The sequence below is a fragment of the Aotus nancymaae genome, unplaced genomic scaffold (genome assembly GCF_030222135.1).
Source record: "Aotus nancymaae isolate 86718 unplaced genomic scaffold, 86718_ANA_hifiasm-v0.15.2.pri h1tg000014l, whole genome shotgun sequence".
Lineage (NCBI taxonomy): Eukaryota > Metazoa > Chordata > Mammalia > Primates > Aotidae > Aotus > Aotus nancymaae.
The window spans coordinates 14,242,987-14,262,455 of record NW_026988425.1 but is presented as its reverse complement, the minus strand read 5'-3'; the positions used below and the strand labels follow the sequence as shown (position 1 = coordinate 14,262,455).

The following is a 19,469-nucleotide window of genomic DNA, read 5'->3' as shown; positions in this document are numbered from 1 at the left end:
TGCTTGGGAGGGAATTCTCCGAGTATACGAAGGAGATTTGGATGGCTGTCAGCCAAAGAGGACAAATAGCCATTACAGTACCTTTTGGTACCACTTGTCTGTGGAAGGCAGCATGGCAGTAGCAGCTTAGATGCCATGGCACACATCATGGAGTTCTTAGCTGTTATCAGCAGGAAAGCAGGGCTGGGAGACACTGGGAGGAGAAGACTGAGCAGCCAAGTGGCTAAAGGGACGAGGATGGTACCCATGGGCCTGTGGACCACAATGACCAGCAGGAAAAGGGTGCCTGCAAGCAGTGAGTGCTGTCCATTGTCAGCCACAGATCCTTAAAGGAGCATCTGTGAGTGAGAAGGGGAGCCTGCCTGCAGCCCTACTCATCACTATCAGGCAAAAGCATCCCAAGGAGGGCCAACAGCTGGGTATCTGCTCATACAGCACTGACACCTGCCTCTGCCTGGAGACTCTGCAAGCTCATCTTATGGACGTGGGGTAGGCATTCCTGATTCAACATCCAAGAACACTTGTAAGCCATCTTATCCCCTACCTCCAAAGCAGAGAGTGGGATTCTGGACACCCAGGGAGCTGGGAGCAGTCATGGAGGGGAAGAGATGCCACCCAGTCAGCATCTGTCCTTGGGTGGACCTGAGCCCAAATCAGTTTGAGGTTTTATTCACTGATTGTTTGACTCATGCCACTCCTCCTCCCCTAAGATTGGGATGGTGGTGAAATGAACCTCTGCTTATACAACTTATAAGTATTCTATTTGTAAAATAAAGTCAACCCACAAAAATATCTGAGAATAGTTGATAGTTGCTGTATTGATTAGGAATGCTTTCAGTTTGGGGTAAGAGAAAACACAATTGACAATGCTTTAAGTAGACAGGAGTTCAGTTTCCCCACGTAACAAGTGGGTTTGGGAGAGGCACTTGCTATTGTTGGTTCAGAGATTCAGAGATGTCAAGGCTATCATTTCTGTAATTTGAATGGTTTTGCCTTCATGGTTATAATACGGCTGACTGCAACGGTTCCAGGCATTAGGGCCACGTTCCAGCTGGAAGAAGGTGTGAAAGAGACAGCAGTCTGCCTCTTTCATCAGGAAAGCAAAAGAATTCCCAGGGGCCCTAGTAGACTGCCATTTAAGCCAGAATCATGTCACAGAGCCACCCATAGCGGCGAGGGTGGCCGGGAAAAATTGACAGTTTCCTGTCTCTCTGCTAGAGGCAGGCAAAGAGTGACATTGAAACGTGCATGGATTAGCTAACAGTGACTTCTACCACTGCCAAGTTTTATCACGTGAATTAAAATTGAGTTTTGAACTGATTAATTCCTTCGTTGTGTGTTGACACTTGCTAGCCCACAGTTCATGACAGGCAACAAAAGTTTTCCCCCAAAATTATGAAAGTAAAACAGTCAATAAAGTTTTATTTAATAATCTCTCTCTCTCTCTTTTGTAAAATAGAAAGGAGTTACTGTTATATGATTGCAATAATGGGCAAAAATGATGAATCGCATGGAACGCTAGGGAGCTGGCAGAGCACTGTCAAGCTCTGTCATCCTGAAAATCAGACCTAGAGAATGAAATGTATGATTTTTAAGCATTAAAATGTATTAAAACACAGCACAAAAAGAAACCTTGATTTCTAGTCCTATTTCAGTCAGTAAATAGCTGTGTGGCCTCCAGTGAGTTGGTCCTTGTTTTCTTTTTCATAAGGTGATAAAAATGATAATCTTTTAAATTTAATTTTATTTTTTAAATTTTCTGAGATGGAATCTCACTCTGTCACCCAGGCTGGCGTGCAGTGGTGCAATCTCGGCTCACTGCAACCTCCACCTCCCGGGTTCAAGCAATTCTCCTGCCTCAGCCTCCTCAGTAGCTGGGATTACAGGCATGCACCACTATGCTGGCTAATTTTTGTATGTTTAGTAGAGACAGGGTTTCATCACATTGGCCAGGCTGGTCTCGAACTCCTGACCTCTTGATCTGCCCACCTCGGCCTCCCAAAGTGCTGGGATTACAGGCGTGAGCCACTGCACCTAGCCTCATAAAGTAATAACCTTTTCTATAAAATAAAACATAACCTCAATTGGTTATTCTTAGATCTGAAATTTTATGCTTATCATGCATCCAATTATTTAGTCTTCTAAAATTCAAGAGTTGTTTTTGAGCACCTACTGTGTGCCGGGCAATGAAGGCACCAAGGATAAATCTCTTGTAAAAAGACTAGTTTAGTGGAGGTTTTAAATTGAGGCTTACTTTAAAATTTTCTTAGCAGGTCAGGCATGGTGGCTCAGGCCTGTAACCCCAGCACTTTGGGAGGCCAAGGCAGGTGAATCACTTGAGGTCAGGAGTTCGAGACCAGCCTGGCCAACATGATGAAACCCCATCTCTACTAAAAGTACAAATATTAGCCAGGTGTGGTGGTGCTTGCCTGCAGTCACAGCTACTCGGGAGGCTGAGATAGGAGAATCTCTTGAACTCAGGAGGCAGAGGTTGCAGCGAGCCTATATCGTACTACTGCACTCCAGCCTGGGTGACAGAGTGAGATTCTATCTCAAAAAAAAAAAAAAAAAAGATTTAGGAAAAGAAAGAAATGAAATTATTTCCTGAAGCAGGTTAATCTCATTTCTTCAATGGCAGGATCATTTTCAGTCATGGTCTGCACAGGCAAGATCTAAGGAGCCTGCGAGCTCCTTCGCCTCCAGCATCTTCCCCACCAGCCAGTCATCTCACTCAAAGTGCCCATCACTGAGCTGACTCTGTCTCCAGAAGGTCAAGTTTACGAGCATGGCTGTAGGAAGGATGTGAGAGCCACCTGAGCCAGCTATCTTGTTCTGGCCAACCATTTTTCACTGCAGAAATTAATCTATAATATTAGCAGGAAAGCCACAAGGGGGTTTTATGGGGGTAGTGTCCGGGGGAGGGAGTCGTTACGTATTAACGGCAGACCAGGGTGGCTGGAGAAGCTCTGAAACCCAGACACAACCCAAGGAAGTCCACTCTAGCTTGGGGATCCTAAACAGCATACATCTTTCTGGGAGCAAGGGGCTTTCAGCAGGAAGGGAACATCAAAGAAAAAAAATGTGTAGGTCACATTTTGCTTAAAAAGGCACAGATCAGGGAACTATAAGATTGTATTAGCCTAGCTCCACCCCCAGTCTCTTTCTGAGATCAGAAGGACCCATGTAGGCACAGAAGCACCTGACACAGAAGCTTCCCTGAAGGTGCCCCTCCCTAGACCCCCCTCCTCAGCTTCAGTACTGTCGGCCATCTCAATAGACTCCAGAGGCACCAGCTCCTTCTGCTCTTCTGCTTATGTAGCCTCGGGGAGGCCGCTTCATCTCTCTCTGTGTCTCATCTGTAGTAGGTAGGGGCACTAATGATAATGGCCAAGTTTAGAGGGTGTTTTAAGATAAAACGAATTAATGCACACAATTACCTAGACAAGTATTAGCTTGCATGTCGCCTTCTTAGACCTCCCTCTATGGACAGACTTTTCCCCTGAAGCTGCATACTTTGACCAAGCGGAGTTTTCACCTCTGTTAAACACTGTTTTCTTAAGGGTCTGGTTCTAAAACCTTCTAAGGTGATTATGAGGGTTATACTGAACTCTGATGATGTTCTAGTGAGGGAGGCAGGGCGATGACACTGTGCATTCCCTGACAGCAGCAAGGAGCCCAGGGATCTTGAGTCCCAGGCAATCTTCCTCTTCGAGCCAACACCAGAGGTATCAGGGGGCAAAGAGGCCCTTTGTAGGCAAAGTTACACAAACTGCCTCCAAAAGCAGATGGCTGGAATGTCATTTCTACTTAGTTTCTGAAGAGTGTTTTTGCCACTTACAGTTTTTCCCCCTCTGGTAAGAATGGGAACACTTGTTCAAGAGTTAATTAGGACCCGGCACAGTGGCTCACACCTGTAATCCCAGCACTTTGGGAGGCGAAGGCAGGAGGATCATCTGAGGTCAGGAGTTCAAGACCAGCCTGGCCAACATGGTGAAACCCCGTTTCTACTAAAAACACACAAAAAAATAGCTGGGCGTGATGGCAGGAGCCTGTAATCTCAACTACTTGGGAGGCTGAGGCAGGAGAATCACTTGAACCTGGGAGGCAGAGGTTGCAGTGAGCCGAGATTGCACCATTGCACTCAAGCCTGGGCAACAAGAGTGAAACTCTGTCTCAAAAAAAAAAAGAAGAGTTAATCAGGTATTTAATAGGCCTGAGGAGCAGAGGCAATCCTCCCGCCTCGTGGAGATGTGGGGCTGGTCTTCCTTAGAGTTCATAGTGTAGTGCAGGGGTTCCCAACCCAGGTCCACGGTCTGTTAAGGAATCAGGCCTGATTGCAGGAGGTGAGTGGCAGATGAGCCAAAGAAGCTTCATCTGTATTTACAGGTGCTCCCCATGGCTCACATTACAGCCTGAGCTCCATCTCCCCTCAGATCAGCCAGGGCATTAAAGTCTCATAGGAACACCAACCCTATTGTGAACTGCGCATGTGAGGGATCTAGGTTGCACACTCCTTAAGAGAATCTACTGCCTGATGATTGGTCATTGTCTCCCATCACCCCCAGATAGGACCATCTAGTTGCAGGAAAACAAGATCAGGGCTCCCACTGATTCTACCGTAAGATGAGTTGTATAATTATTTCATTATATATTACAATGTAATAATAACAAATGTACAATAAATGTAATGCGCTTGAATCATCCCCAAACCACCCCCTGCCCCGTCCGTGGAAAAACTGTCTTCCACGAAACAAATCCCTGGTGCCAAAAAGGTTGGAAACCACTGGCTTAGTGGATCTGCTCTGACCAAAATAGTAGCCACAGGTCACACTGGCCACTGAGCACTTGAAATGTGGCTAGTCCAAATTGAGACGTGCTGTACATGTAAAATCCACATCAGATTTTGAGGACTACTATGATACAAGAATGTAAAATATCTCATGAATAATTTTTATATTGGTAACATATTGAAATAATATTTTGACTGAACCATAGTAATGACTTTATTCATTAATGAATGCAGAAACTGAAACATTTTATTAAAATTAATTTCACCTGTTTTACTTTTAAAAATGTGGCTCCTGAAAACATAAACTTTCACATGTGTAGGGCATTATATTTCTGTTGGGCAGTGCTGGCCCAGATGACAGATTTTTGCAGATACGAAGTATTTCTATTCAAATTTCTTTGGAAGTGCTTTAAAGCAAAGTTTCTTGGAATTCATACACACCAATGAGGTATTATTCTGATGGGTGTACAGTATTTAGAGAGTTATCTTTATCACCTATAGATTAAAACTCAAAGTTAAACGTTTCTGTTGAGGTCTAAGCTGAAGAAATAGCTGTGAAGGTACCGAACACGGAAGCAATGAGAAGAATCTAAAACTTGCAATCTAAGACTAATAAGACTGTGCGAATTAAAGTTGAAATCTTCTAAATTTCATTTTGAATTATTTTTTCCTCTTAAAGCTAGAAACACTAAAAATTTCGCATTTAAACAAATGCTAAAGAATCAGGGGAGCGCTAGGAGAAACCTAATGGAAAATAGTCAAGAAACGGCATCTGGGGCCCCGTGGCAGACCGGAAGCTCTGGGTTTCCCCGGAACGGGAGCCGGCTGCGAGCCGGCGGCTGTGCAAGTGCCTCAGGAGCTGGAGCCCGGGAGGCGCGGCGCCGCACGTGGGGCGGGGGCCGGGCCCAGGCGGAGCATTGCCCGTCGCCATGGCAACGGCAGGACTAGCAAACAGCCGGCGAGTCGGGCGGCCTGAGCGGAGTCCAGGGAGCAGCCGCGGGCAGGGGGCGGCGGCGACGGCGGGTTCCTCCCTGCACCGGTCGGCGGCGGCCAGAGAGCTACGAGTCCCCGCGGAGAGCCACAGCGCAGCGCCATGGACAAGCTGGTACTGTGCGCGTTCGGGCCCCGCGGCTACCACGCCCAGCCCGTGCCGCCGCGGCGCATGCGCGGCCGAGTGGCCGGGGCTCCCGGGCTCCGGGGGTGGGCGGCAGAGGACAGGGAGGGGCCCGGGGTTTTCAGAGTTTGGGGCCCGAAAGCGCTTTCTTGACCTTTTAAAGCTGGAGTTGCTGTCTCAGGAGTTTTGCACGTTTTTTTCCGCAGGTGGTAGTCGTCAATCACGCCCACCAGGGCACCCCAAAATGTAAAACGCACTAAGTTCAGGGCGACGTGGACCTGAGCCGCCCGTTGTCCCATAGCGAGCATCAGAGATATCCAGGTGTGGCTAAGGTCGCTTTTGTGTCTGTCGTTTGTGGGCTGTTACTAGCTCTCATTAGCCTTTAGGTTTGGACAAAAGCGAATGTTTAGTTGCCTTGGAGAGAGGGAGGGGTGCGGTGTGCAGAGAAAGCCCAGCAGGGTGGGTTCTTTCTGTCTCTTACATTTGCCTCGGTGCTCATCGGAGCAGATGCAGCTGGACACGCACGCTGTACATTTAAATCAGCTTTCATATCATTAGTCTGGCTCTTTTTTTTTAATGAATATTATGGAATGAAGAGTAATCCAAGTACACTACTCGTTCTTGCATTTATCTTCAAGGACGATTGCATTTATATATATTTTCATTAGGTGCACTATCTACAGCCATAGCAATGTAGAGATCTGTTATGATAATCGGTAAAATATACACTTTGTCATGATTTTAAAGATATACATTTATACTTATTGAATTAAGAGCAATGTATCTAGATTATGCAAATTATACTTCAGCGTTTTCTGCCACTTTGTAAATACTTACCTTGCTCAAAATTGGCTTTTATTCTTGTGTGCATCTTTTTATGGTAGATGCATATTAATATTCTTATTTTCATATAATTTATGTCATAAATACTTGGAATTTTCACTACATTTTATGTTTATTAATGACATACTCGTTAGCTCTTTTTATTATTTCAAAGTGACTATTCCCATTTTCTGTCAAAGAAAATGGTGACCCTGAAATGACAGATGACATTGTTACTTCTAATACCAGTAAACCAATGACTTTTTTTATGTCTTAATTTTAAGTCCATATAAAATACAATCTTAGATAAATTTAAGTTTTCCCCTGTAAGGATATAAAGCATGGCTATTAGCTTTCGTCTGTGTTCTTATGTTTTATTAATTATGCTTGCTTTCGGGTTTCAGTGCTGTGCTCTTTGCCTCTAATTTTCTCTTGGTCTGTTCAAGTTGAAGTTAAAGAATTTGAAAATTAGCAAATATCTGTTATTTAACTTCCATAGTAAACTAGGAAGTTAAATTGATAGATCTCTTTTCATCTATTAAATTTGCAAATTTATTTTAATTTTCTTTATTTTTAACATTTCTACAATGAATATACAGATTTTATACATATATAATTTATAGTTAGAAAAATAATGAACAATAATTGCCTTAACAATGTTTGCACAACATTCTTCTCCTAAGACATACTTAGCATCCTTTGGTAAATATTTTCTGTTCACTTGGGCCATGTCTTTGTAAACACTGTTTTACGACTCATGCTCTCCCCAGCTAAGTAAGCAGTCCCCATTTTACATAAGTCGAAAGTGTGGGGGAAGGTGGTAAATGAGCATGTGCAGATCAAAGTGAAGACCAGGAACCGTGAAACAAACGTATGGCCCAGTCCTCCTCTGTTTCCAGTACTGCATGATTTATTTAACCCCCATCATTGGCTAGTGCCCCTCATCCAAGATTGATTTGGAAGGGATTTTGGTAGCCCTAATGATTTATTATCCATGCTGCACGTATGGATTTTTGTGGTTATACTATTTAGAAGAGATAGAAGCAAATAGACACTCCATCAAAGTACAAGGTGTAGAAATTGTTGCATCCCTGGAATGTGACTTTCACAGAACGTTGAATTCTCGCAGGAAGGCAGGGTTCCTTATGTTTTCCTCAGGTGCCGGGTAATGGTGTGGCCAAGGCTTGTCTCAGGATTGGGAAAAGGATACAATGAGTTTGGCTATTTCGAGGAATTGGTTCCTGCTGCATAAGAAATGCTAAGAGGAAGTTTACCTGTTACATGTTCTCCTTTAGTCACGCTAAGCTCTTTCCTGGCACTCTCCAGCGCGGCTGTTTATTTATACCTCTGTTCTGTTTGCATTTGGCTTTACTTCTTATGGCCTTCCTTTTAACAAACAGACAAAAAAAGACTTGAGCAACTGCTCACTCATTACTTTGTTTGTGAATAAAAACCAATGGCTTCGACTCAAGAGTAAATTACCTACCAGGGATGTTTGTGTTTCCCAGACTGTGGAGTTACAGTCCTGCCAGGAAACCAGCTTCCAGATAGGGCGTGGGCCAGTGTGTCCTGTCCTCGAGGGGCAGGCCCGGCCCGTGGCCAGGCCCCATGCGTGGGGTGCAGGGCACAGAACTGGTGGAAGGAATGCTTTCTTTTTCTATTTACATCTCTCTAGAGAAAATGCTTAGAAAGTGAGGCTGTCGTTGAGAAAATGGTATTACAGATACTTGAGCAGTTCAGTTCCATTCGTACCTACTATGTTTAAAGTCCTGTGGAAAGGCTCTGAGGAATATGACCTTTCCTTCTTTTTCTTTTTTAACGAGTCTCGCTCTGTCACCCAGGCTGGAGTGCTGTAACCAGTCTGCAACCTCCTCCTCCAGGGTTCAAGCCATTCTCGATTCTCCTGTAATTCTCCTACCTCAGCCTCCTGAGTAGCTGGGATTACAGGCGCCCGCCACCATGCCCTGCTAATTTTTTGTATTTTTAGTAGAGATGGGGTTTCACCATGTTGCCCAGGCTGGTCTCAAACTCCTGGGCTCAAGTGACGCTCCTGCCTCACCTCCCAAAGTGCTGGGATTACCAGGTGTGAGCCACAGAGCCTGGCCACCCTCCCTCTTTCTCCTTCCTTCATCCCTTCTTCCCTCTCTCCGCCATCCACTCCTCCTTCCCTCATTTCCTCCTCTCTCCCTTCCTTCTTCTTTGCCTTTCTTATTTCTTCCTCTTTCCATCTCCCTTCCTCATCCTCTTTTCCTTCTTTCCTTCTTTCTAAAATACATACTGCATGCTTTCTTTTTTTTCTTTTCTTTTCTTTTTTTAGACAGATTCTCGCTTTATCACCCAGGCTGGAGTGCAATGGCATGATCTCTGCTCACTGCAACCTCCGCCTCCTGGGTTCAAGTGATTCTCCTGCCTCAGCCTCCCAAGTAGTTGGGATTACAGGCATGTGCCACCATACCTGGTTAATTTTTGTATTTTTAGTAGAGACGGGGTTTTGCCATGTTGGCCAGGTTGGTCTCAAACTCCTGATTCAGGTGATCCGCCTACCTCGGCCTCCCAGAGCGCTGGGGTTACAGGCGTGAGCCACTGCACCCGGCCTACATACTGTGTGCTTTCTGACAGACCTTTTTCTCAAATTTCCCCTTTAGGACGCCGAAGCTCTCCTAACATGTATTACACAAGTAATGATGTTTCCCCTCCTTTTTTGTGAGGTCCAAATGAGATGAACAAGTTGTGACCGCTGCCCACTGTTTTGAGGTAACTGACAGCAAGATCAGTGGCCTGCCTTCCAGGAGATGAAGTCAGTGTATTGAGAAAGGAGAGTGTACGTGTGATAATTGTCAGATTCTTGTTGAGAATCTGTCCAAAGCTTATGCTATTTTAATGTCTATTTAATAGAGAAAGCCTGCCATTGTACCTATCCCAGATGGGGTAATAGAATTATGATCAGACTCCCGTAGGCCACCATTCTGCTCTGAGGAGGTGACCTGAAGAGCCAGAATATGAGAATATCTTTCTTTGATGAAGCAGCTTCCAGATTGGGCCAGCAGGGCTTGGCTGTGGGGATGCGGCTTCAGCTCTGCGTCCACTCCAGGGAGTGGGTGTGACTTCCCTGCACTGCGTGGACTTTGGAAAAAAAATAAAGTCATGCTCGTGGGAGACTGAAAGCTATGTGGATCATTTCTGAACTCTGTTTAGCCTGTTGGCTCCACAATGAAAGAGCTTGTGAGGCAATGGTGTCCTGAGATGGCCATCTGATTCTTCATTACAAATAAACCAGGCAAGGCCTTGCTCGGAGGATGGTGTCATTGCTGACTGGTGACGCTCCTCAAAGGAAGATCGACTAAGTGTCAGGTCTGTGTTGGGGCTGGGGACACCTCAGGAAACAGACAAGGGTCCTCGCCTGGGTGCAGCTGACAGCCGGGTGGGGCTCTGGAGAGGACGTGGAGGGCCTGGTCCACAGCCAGAAAGAGACCAGGAGAGGCCAGAGGAGAAGCAGAGCTGTCCAGCCAGAAGAAATGACCTCTGTGAAGACCCAAGGCCATTGGAGGCTGGGAGTGGAGCCCTTTGTGGAGGCAGCAGCAGGAGGCAGGAGGAGATGACGCTGCAGCCGGGGCCGAGGACCAGAAAGGGCCTTGGGGATTGTTGATAAGGAGAATGTAAAAGACCAAGCCCTCCTGTCAGCCCAGGGCACTTAGAGTTTAGTAAAAACACATCAGCATTGTCACTGACAAGGCGGGTTTTGGGAAGCACCACAGCAGAAGTGCTTACTGTGTGTTCTGGACCAAATTATGTCCTCTCCTAATTTGTACACCGAAGTCTTAAATCCCCAGTGCCTTGGAATGTGTTTGGAGAAAGGGCCGCTAAAGAGGTAGTTCAGGTTAAATGAGGTCATATGTGTGGGCTCTAACCCGATGTGATCGGTGTCCTTGTAAGAAGAGAACAGAACCCAGACACACAGAGACCCAGGGGTGACTACATGAAGACCCAGCGAGAAGGTGGCCAGCTGCAAGCCAAGGAGAGAGGCCTCAGAAGAAACCAAACCTTGATCTTGGACTTGTGGCCTCCAGAACTGTGAGAAAGCAAATTTCTGGTGTTTAAGCACCAGGTCTGTGGGATTTTGTGATGGCGGCCTGAGCTGACTGAGCCTTACCACACTGTGCTAAGCAGTTTGCCCAGGTCATCTATTACAGCCTGGTGCTGGTATGTAAAACGGATTTCACAGATGGGGAAATTGAGGCTCAGAGAGGTTAAGGCTCAAGGTTGGCTCAAGGGCACACAGCAAGTATATGTCAGGGATGAACTGAAACTCAAGTCATTCAGTGCGAAGGCTCCGGACTCTTGCCCACCTTGTCTTATTGAATAGTGGGGGATGGGAATACAGTGCCAGGGTTGGGTGTGAGGAGGCGGGGGGAGGGAAAGAAGCGAGACAAAAGGTGTGGGCTCTGCACGGGGAGTGGGTTTGGAACAGGGAGCTGCAGGAATCAAGACTTGGGGAATGGAGTAAGCTCCCCTGGGAGTGATCCCCAAGAGGCTGCGTCCCTTGCCCTGGTGGTTTTGCCTTCTGGCTGTCTCCTCCCTCCTGCCAGCCGCGTCCAGCTCTCGGGTGTGGGACCCCCCCCTCCTACCCTTTCTATCTTTCCATTTCCCCTCCAGACTCATTCTCAACCTTTTCCATGCTAGAAAATTCTCTGTGTGCTTTTGTTCATGCAATTATGTCCTTTAAGACATAAAGCTGATGCTGGATGTGAATTTAAAATGCAAACTCCAGAATACAAGGAAGGAAAATAAAACACCATATTTTCGGTCGTTCAAAAAGTCTTTTACCAAAACCTATCAATTGTGCAATGACGACTTGAACACAGTCAGGTTCTACGTTTGAAGATTTTTCTCATCAGCAGATGCAAGTTAGAATGTCCAAAGTCGGTTAACCCCTAAAGGAGCTGAAGAGGTGTGAATTTCTGAGCACAGGCACAACAGCGTTTGAGTGTGGTGTTTGCTCAGCGTTCCGTGTCCAGCAAACCTTTATTATTGTGCTCCTGTGATGTTGAGGATAATGAGATGAAAGATGGACAAGTCCCTGCCTTCAGGGAGGTTAAAACTGAGCTGGAAGAAGCAGAGAGGCCATTTCAATGGTTATTTTATACGTTATTTCGGGAAACTCACCTTGGATGGGAAATGGAATTGTGGATTCACCAGGCTGGTGCAGGCACACTCACCCTCGCCCTTTCCCTCCGATTCAGTACGTGTCATTTCTCCTTCCAAATATGTGATTGTACTAGCTCTTGCCATAGGAAAGAATTCTCCTTATTTAAATAAAAAAAGTAAAACAAAAAACAAAAAACCTAGAAAGGTTGAAACAGCCGCTGGACTGTTTTTGTCATAGAAAGCTGGAGAACAGACTCCTGCCTAGGATGGTCAACGAGGGCTTCTGGGAAGGCGATGCTTGAGTTGAGGCTAGGTGATGAAATGGAAGGTAACTGTGGCAAGGAGAGAAGGCTGGTAAAGGAATAGAGGGCTTGGCACTGTTGGGGGACTGAGGGGCTTGGTGCAGCTGGGGCAGGGGGAAAGTCATAGAAGGATGTTGAGACTGAGGCTTCAGAGGGACTTCCAAGTCCCGCCGTGAAGAGGCTTGTGCGCTGAGTTTTGGGACTTATCCTTGAAATCTCAGCTGTATTGCCGAGTACCAAGGTGGCCCTGGAAGCATGTGCAGGATGATCTGGGACAGGATGGGACAAGAGAGGGAGCGACAAGTTAGGAGGTGATTGCAGAAATCTAAGGAAGAAAATAATGAAGGAGATTGAGAGGCCCTTTAGATCAACCCCTCATTTCACAGGTTAAACCAAAGCTCAGAGAGGTTAAGTCAGTTTGCTAAAGTCACACAGCTAATGAGCAGCAGAACCAATACTAGAAAAGAAAGATGGAAAGGTAGTCATTTCTGAAGGCCTGCTCTGTGCTAGGCATGCTACACACCTGTGCAATTTCCTTTCACCTCACAGCATAAGTGTGGTTGTTTCATTTCAATGATGAAAATATAGAGGCTCAAAGAAGTTAAGTGGCTAGCCCACAGTCAAACAGCTTGTAAGTGCAGTAATGAAACCCAGGTCTTTGCACCACAGTCTGCTGCTGCCATGGGATATTGAGAACTTTTGCAACGCAAGATGCATTATTAATAGGAAAAAAGGAATAGAAAAGGACTCCTTGCTTTTAAACCCCTGGGCCTTTCTGACTCCACTTGGATTTCAAAACAATTCTGTTGTTTGGTACTCATGCCTTTTACCTTCCTTTCCCCTCTCTGGTTTAGGCAGCAAAGGCCCTTAATTAGCTAGCCCGCAGCTCATCAGAGAAAGGTGGCTGTAACTGATCTCTCTCTTTGCTCTCCACGTGGCCTGACATTTCACAGGGTTCTCTTCTCTTTCTCTTTCAGATAAGGAACAGCTGGGCCAAGGGGACTCTTGGCCTAGATCTGATGGCCCTGTTTCCCAATAAAAGATATTTAAACAGACACGAAGCAGGAATATTAGAAGCGTTTCTTTTCAAGTGAAAGAGGAAGTTCCAGAAAGTTGGAGCTTGTTCTTGATGTCATTGCTGCACAGCAGATTACCCCCAAAGTTAGTGGCTTGAAATAGCAATGATCATCGTATTATCTCTTCCGACTTCTGTAGGTCAGGAAACTGGGGAAGGGCTGAGTTGGGTGGTTCTAGCGTGGGGGTCTCTCCTGTGGGGCTTGGGAGGCTTGAATAGCTGAGGTTGACCCGGCACCTCTCTCTCTTTGTGAAATCTCAGACAACTCCACGTGATGTCTTCACATGGGTCACTTCGGGCCTGCTCCCAGCAGGGTGGCCTCAGGGCAGTGGGCTGCTTTCATGGTGGCCAAAAGCTTCAAAGAGAGAGTATTCCAGACAGCAAGGCGTGGCTGTATCACTTTTATGACCCAGCCTTGGAAGTCACTTCTGCTGTAATCTATTTGTCAAAGCAGTGACAGTCTCTTCTCACTTGTGGAGACCCCACTTCTCAATTAGAATGTCCAGCTCACACTGAAGGGCGAATACGTGGGATGGGATGTTTTTGTGGCCATCTTTGGAACTGTGATCTGCCTCAGAAGCCATGAATGGAGGATGAGAGAGGGGTGAGAAGGGATAAAGGACTAATATGTCTTCTTTCTCACCAGGGCTAATGATCATCTCTTAAGTGGCTTTTAATTTAGCATTAGGGCTTACCTACCAAAGAAGTCAAAGTCTTGCTCACACTGTAAGTGAATCTCTATTATTCAAATCAATATAGGATGAAAAACACACGTGCATTTTCTTCACAATGAAAAAACAAGAAATGAAATTCTCCCAGGCCCAAACTTTTTGGTAAGGGAATGTTTATTATCAAGTGGAAACATTTTTAAGGATTTTATATGTAGCTCTGATATTTTCTTCTTCAGATTTATAATTTATAGCAAGAATACAATTTATAGAAATAGATCAGTTGGATTAATTTACTGCTATTAAGACAAAATGAAAAAGGGCGATGAGAATGATGTATTTCTGTTATGAGGTGACTATCAGAAATGCTGTGAAAATGCTGGTCATTAAAAACAAAACAAACTGTTTTGCTTCAAAGCACCCAGGTACTGTATCAACTGGAGCTTTAAGTTTTACCTTCTTTTGTTTATCAAAAAGACATCTGTTGCTCAGTTTTCAATCACTATCATAGTTGTGTTTTGTTCTTTAAAATGATTTTATTCTTATAAGCACAACTTATGAGTCGTCCTTTGATTTTTGCGAAAGTGGCCTTTCGGAACAAACGTAAATCTGGGTATATTTATTTTTAGAGAATAAGTACATTTGAAAGACTATATCAAGAAGTAGATCCTAAAATTAATTAAAGTGGAGAAGCTTTTTTAAAAAGTAAACTCAAATTCTTCTATTAGACATTGCAAATTTCTAGCGTTAGTGAGAACTTTTGGTCTGCTAAACAAAAATCCCTGTAGTTTTGTAAGCTACTGGGTGTGTATCTGTGTATTTTAAAAATATGGATCTATATTTATAATAATAATATCTTGATGATAAAACATTGTTTACAAAATACTATTTAAATACACGCTGTTTTGCCAAACAAACCAAATAAATAAACTTCATTTTTTTCTCATTGAAGTTACTAAATTTAGTCAAGTTGATTTAGTTTTAGAATTACGTAAACTCAGTCTCAAAAATTTTTCAATTTTTTGATATTGTCAATGTTAAAAGTACATTATGTGTTTATTGTTTAACCTTAGAAGAAACATAAGAACATCAGATAGCCAAAGATTCCCAAAACATAATGATCTCTTCAGATGTGTACCCGAGAAAAAATACACGTATGTACTTGACTAGAAATATGCATTTGAATTGTTTTTTCTAACTGATTTTTTTCAGTATTGTATGAATGACCAAAGATATTAAAAGATACCATGGCTGCGTGCAGTGGCTCACGCCTGTAATCCCAGCACTTTGGGAGGTGGAGGAGGGTGGATAGCAAGGTCAAGAGATCGAGACCATCCTGGCCAACTTGGAGAAAACCTGTCTTTAGTAAAAATACAAAACTTAGTGGTGGCACGTGTCTGTAGTTCCAGCTACTCAGGAGGCAAGAGAATCACTTGAACCCGGGAGGCGGAGGTTGTAGTGAGCTGAAGTCGCACCACCGCACTCCAGCCTGGGTGACAGAGTGAGACTCCGTCTCAAAACAAAACAATTTACACCGTCAAAGGGGTGGATCGCCGTTGTGCTCGTTGCTTGATTCTGGCTTTGGTGGTGCATGGGCTGTCTCATGGGCCGAGTGGTGGGCAGCAGCTGCTGTCTACAGTGGGCTTGGCTGTCTGTATAGGGTGTGCTTGGTGCCTCGGCTTCTCTTTTGCTTCAAATTTTACCAAATTAAAGTCATCCCTTTCAGTTATAAAGTATCCTTTTTAAAAAAACTAAATATCTCAAGGGAAGATAATTGTATTACTTTTCTTTTTTTTTTTTTTGACTTTTATTTTAGAATTTGGGGGTAGCTGCAGGTTTGTTACAGAGGTATATTGTGTGATGCGGAGGCTTGGAGTATGAATGAATCCTTCACCCAGGTACTGAGCATATTACCCAATAAATAGTTTTTCAGCCCTTGTCTTCTCCTGTCTTCCCTCTCATAGTCCCCTGTGTCTCTTCTTCCCAGCTTTGTCTTCATGTGTACCCAATGTTTAACTCTCACTTATAAGTGAGAATATGCTATATTGGTTTTCTGTTTCTGTGTGAGTTTGCTTAGGACAATGGCCTCCAGTTATATCCACGTTGCTGCAGAGGACATGATTTCACTCTTTTTAATGGCTATATAGTATTCCATGGAGCGTACGTACTGTATTTTCTCTATCCAGTTCACCACTGATGGTACCTGGGTTGATTCCATGTCTTTGCTATTGTGAATCGTGCTGCACTGAACATACCTGTGCGTGTGTCTTTCTGGTAGAATGATTTATTTTCCTTTGGGTATATACTCAGTCATGGGATTGCTGGGTTGAATGATAGTTCACTTCTTAGTTCTTTCAGAAATCTCCAGACTTCTTTCCACAGTGGCTGGCCTAGTTTACATTCCCATTCTAATAAGCATTCCCTTTCCCCCCACAGCCTTGCTAGTGTTTTTTGTTTGTTTGTTTTTGTTTTCGTTTTTGGCTTTTTAACAAAAGCCATTCTGATGGGTGTGAGATGGTATTTCATAAGTAACTCCATTAAAACGTGGGCAGAGGACATGAACAGACACTTCTCAAAGGAAGGCATACAAGCAGCCAACCACCATAAAGCAATGCTCATCATAACTATCATGAGAGAATTTTAGTAGTTTTCTAGGGCTGCAGCACTGAATTGTCACGAACTGGGTGGCATAGAGCAAAAGAAACTCATTCTCTTACAGTTTGGAGGCTAGGAGCCTGAATTCAAGGTGTTGGCAAGGGCCGTGCTCACTTGGAAGGCTTTCCAGGCGTTCTTCCCAGCTTCTGGTGGCCCCAGGTGTCCTTGGCTTGTGGCTGCATCACTCCAGTCGCATGGCTGTTTCCTCCCTGTGTCCTCACATCACCTTCCTTCTGCGCTGGTCTCTGTCCAACTTTCCTCTTTTCATAAGGACATCAGTCAGATTGGATAGAGCCCACTCTAGTGACCTCATCTTAACTTGGTTAAATCTGCAAACACCCTATTTCCAAAGAAGGTCACACCTTGAAGTACTTTGGGGGTGGTTAGGGCTTCCACATACTTTTTGAGGGGACACCCTTCAACCCATAACAGTATTATGATACATGAACCTATTATCAGTAATTTCTCTGTTAGTGTGGATTCTTTTTTTCTTTAAAAAGTCAAAACCGCAGTGAGGTATTACCACACACCTGTCAAGATGGCTATCATAAAACAACAGCAAAACAAACACCAAATATTGGGAAGACAGAGAAATGCCAGAGCCCTTGCACACTGTTGGTAGAAATGCAGAAGGCTGCAGCTATTGCCGAAAACCGTATGGAGGTTCTCAAAAAATTAACAAATAGAACTACCACGTGATCCAGCCACCCCTCATTTCTGGATATTTATCCAAAAGAACTGAAATCAGGATCTCAAAGAGATAGCAGCATTCTTTTTTTTTTTTTTTTTTGAGACGGAGTTTTGCTCTTGTTACCCAGGCTGGAGTGCAATGGCGCGATCTCGGCTCACCGCAACCTCCGCCTCCTGGGTTCAGGCAATTCTCCTGCCTCAGCCTCCTGAGTAGCTGGGATTACAGACACGCGCCACCATGCCCAGCTAATTTTTTGTATTTTTAGTAGAGACGGGGTTTCACCATGTTGACCGGGATGGTCTCAATCTCTTGACCTCGTGATCTACCCGCCTCGGCCTCCCAAAGTGCTGGGATTACAGGCGTGAGCCACCGCGCCCGGCCAAAGCATTCTTATATTGATTGCAGCAGTAGTTACAATAGCTAAGATGTGGAAACAACGTAAATGTCCGTTGACAGATGAATGGATAAAGAGAATGTGCTGTGTATATACAAGGGAATACTAGTCAGTTTTAAAATGAAGGAAATCCTGTAATATGCAACAATCTTGAAGACAATATATTAAGTAAAATAAGCCAGTCACAGAAAGACAAATAATGCATGATTGCACTTAGATGAGGTATCTAAAATACTCAAATTGATAGATGCAAAGAGTGGAATGGTGGTGGCCAGGGGCTAGGGGAGCAGAAAGTGGGGAGTTGTTAATTAATGGAATTAATGGGCATGCAGTTTCAGGTAAACAGGATGAGTAAGCCCTAGAGATCCATTGTACAATATTGTACCTATAGTTAGCAATAATGTATACTTGAAAATTTGTTGAGAGGGGAGATCTCATGTTAAATGTTCTTACTACAGTAAAACAAAATTTTAAAAGTAATCAATGGCACGCTGGTCATTGTGGCTCACCCCTATAATCCCAGCACTTTGGGAGGCTAAGGAGGACAGATCACTTGAGGTCAGGAGCTTGAGACCAGTCTGGCCGATATTATGAAACCCCTTCTCTACCAAAAGTACAAAAATTAGCTGGGCGTGGTGGCATATGCCTGTAGTCCCAGCTACTCAGGAGGCCAAGGCAGGAGAATCACTTGAACTGGGGAGGCAGAGGTTGCAGTGAGCTGAGATCGAGCCATTGCAATCCAGCCTGGGTAACAAAGTGAGACCTTGTCTAAAAAAATAAATAAATAAATAAATAAATAAAATAAAATAAATCAATGGCCATGGGGAAAAAAAGAAAAATTCTCTAACGATCTGAATGCGTGTGCAATTCAAAACATGTATTTATCCCAGCCCTATCCACTAACTCCCTCACTAGAAACAATCATTTCAAGAGTTTTTTGAACTGTTTCTTGTTATTCTCTCAGAAATATGCTAGGCATTTTCATTTATAAAGTGGATCTATTACTCTCCTCATAAAGTTTAGAATAAAATGAGTCAGTAAATGTAAAATACAAGGTGAGATAATGTACGTAATAAAAGTCATTCACTTTCCCAACTCAGAATGGGTAGCCCAGAGTTGGGTTTACACCGAAGCTATTGAAGCTTGGCTTTCAGGGCCCTTCACTTACATGGGAAGGGCCAAGCAGTGTGTCCAATGGGCATGCGTTTTTGTAAAATCTGCGAAAGTAAACTTCGATCATTTGGATGTTTGTGTCCCTCCCACATTCATGTTGAAACTAATCCTCACTGCAGTAGTAGTAATAGGTGGGGCCTTTAGGAAGTTATTAGGTCACGAGGTCTCTGCTCTCATACATGGGAGTAGTGTCCTTATAAAGGGCTCGAGAAAGTATGTTAGTCCCTTCAGCCCTTGCACTATGTGAGGATGCAGCAACAAGATGCCGTGGATGGAACAGAGAGTGATCCCTCGCCAGACAGTGAACCTGCCAGTACCTTGACCTTAGACTTACTTCCCAGCCTCTAGAATTGTGAGAAATAGGCCAGGTGTGGTGGCTCACACCTGTAATCCCAGCATTTTGGGAGGCCAAGGCAGGTGGATCACTTGAGATCAGGAGTTCAAGACCAGCCTGGCCAACATGACAAAACCCTGTCTCTACTAAAAATATAAAACTTAGCTGGGTGTGGTGGCCTGCGCCTGTAGTCCCAGCTACTTGGGAGGCTGCGGGAGGAGAATCACTTGAACCTAGGAGGCTGAAGTTGCAGTGAGTCAAGATCGTAGCACTGTACTCCAGCCTGGGTGACAGAGTGAGACTCTGT

At 44.5% G+C, this 19,469-nt stretch overlaps 1 protein-coding gene across 1 annotated transcript in view; it reads left to right on the top strand.

The window, feature by feature from the left end:
• The first annotated feature begins 5,837 nt into the window (after positions 1–5,837).
• Positions 5,838–19,469, top strand: part of DNAH5 (dynein axonemal heavy chain 5) — a 373,821-nt gene continuing 360,189 nt past the window's right edge. Inside the window, exon 1 of the mRNA XM_064375875.1 lies at positions 5,838–5,894. Within this exon, the coding sequence (XP_064231945.1) occupies positions 5,883–5,894 (12 nt within the window). The 5' untranslated portion in view covers positions 5,838–5,882. The remainder of the gene's footprint in view (positions 5,895–19,469) is intronic.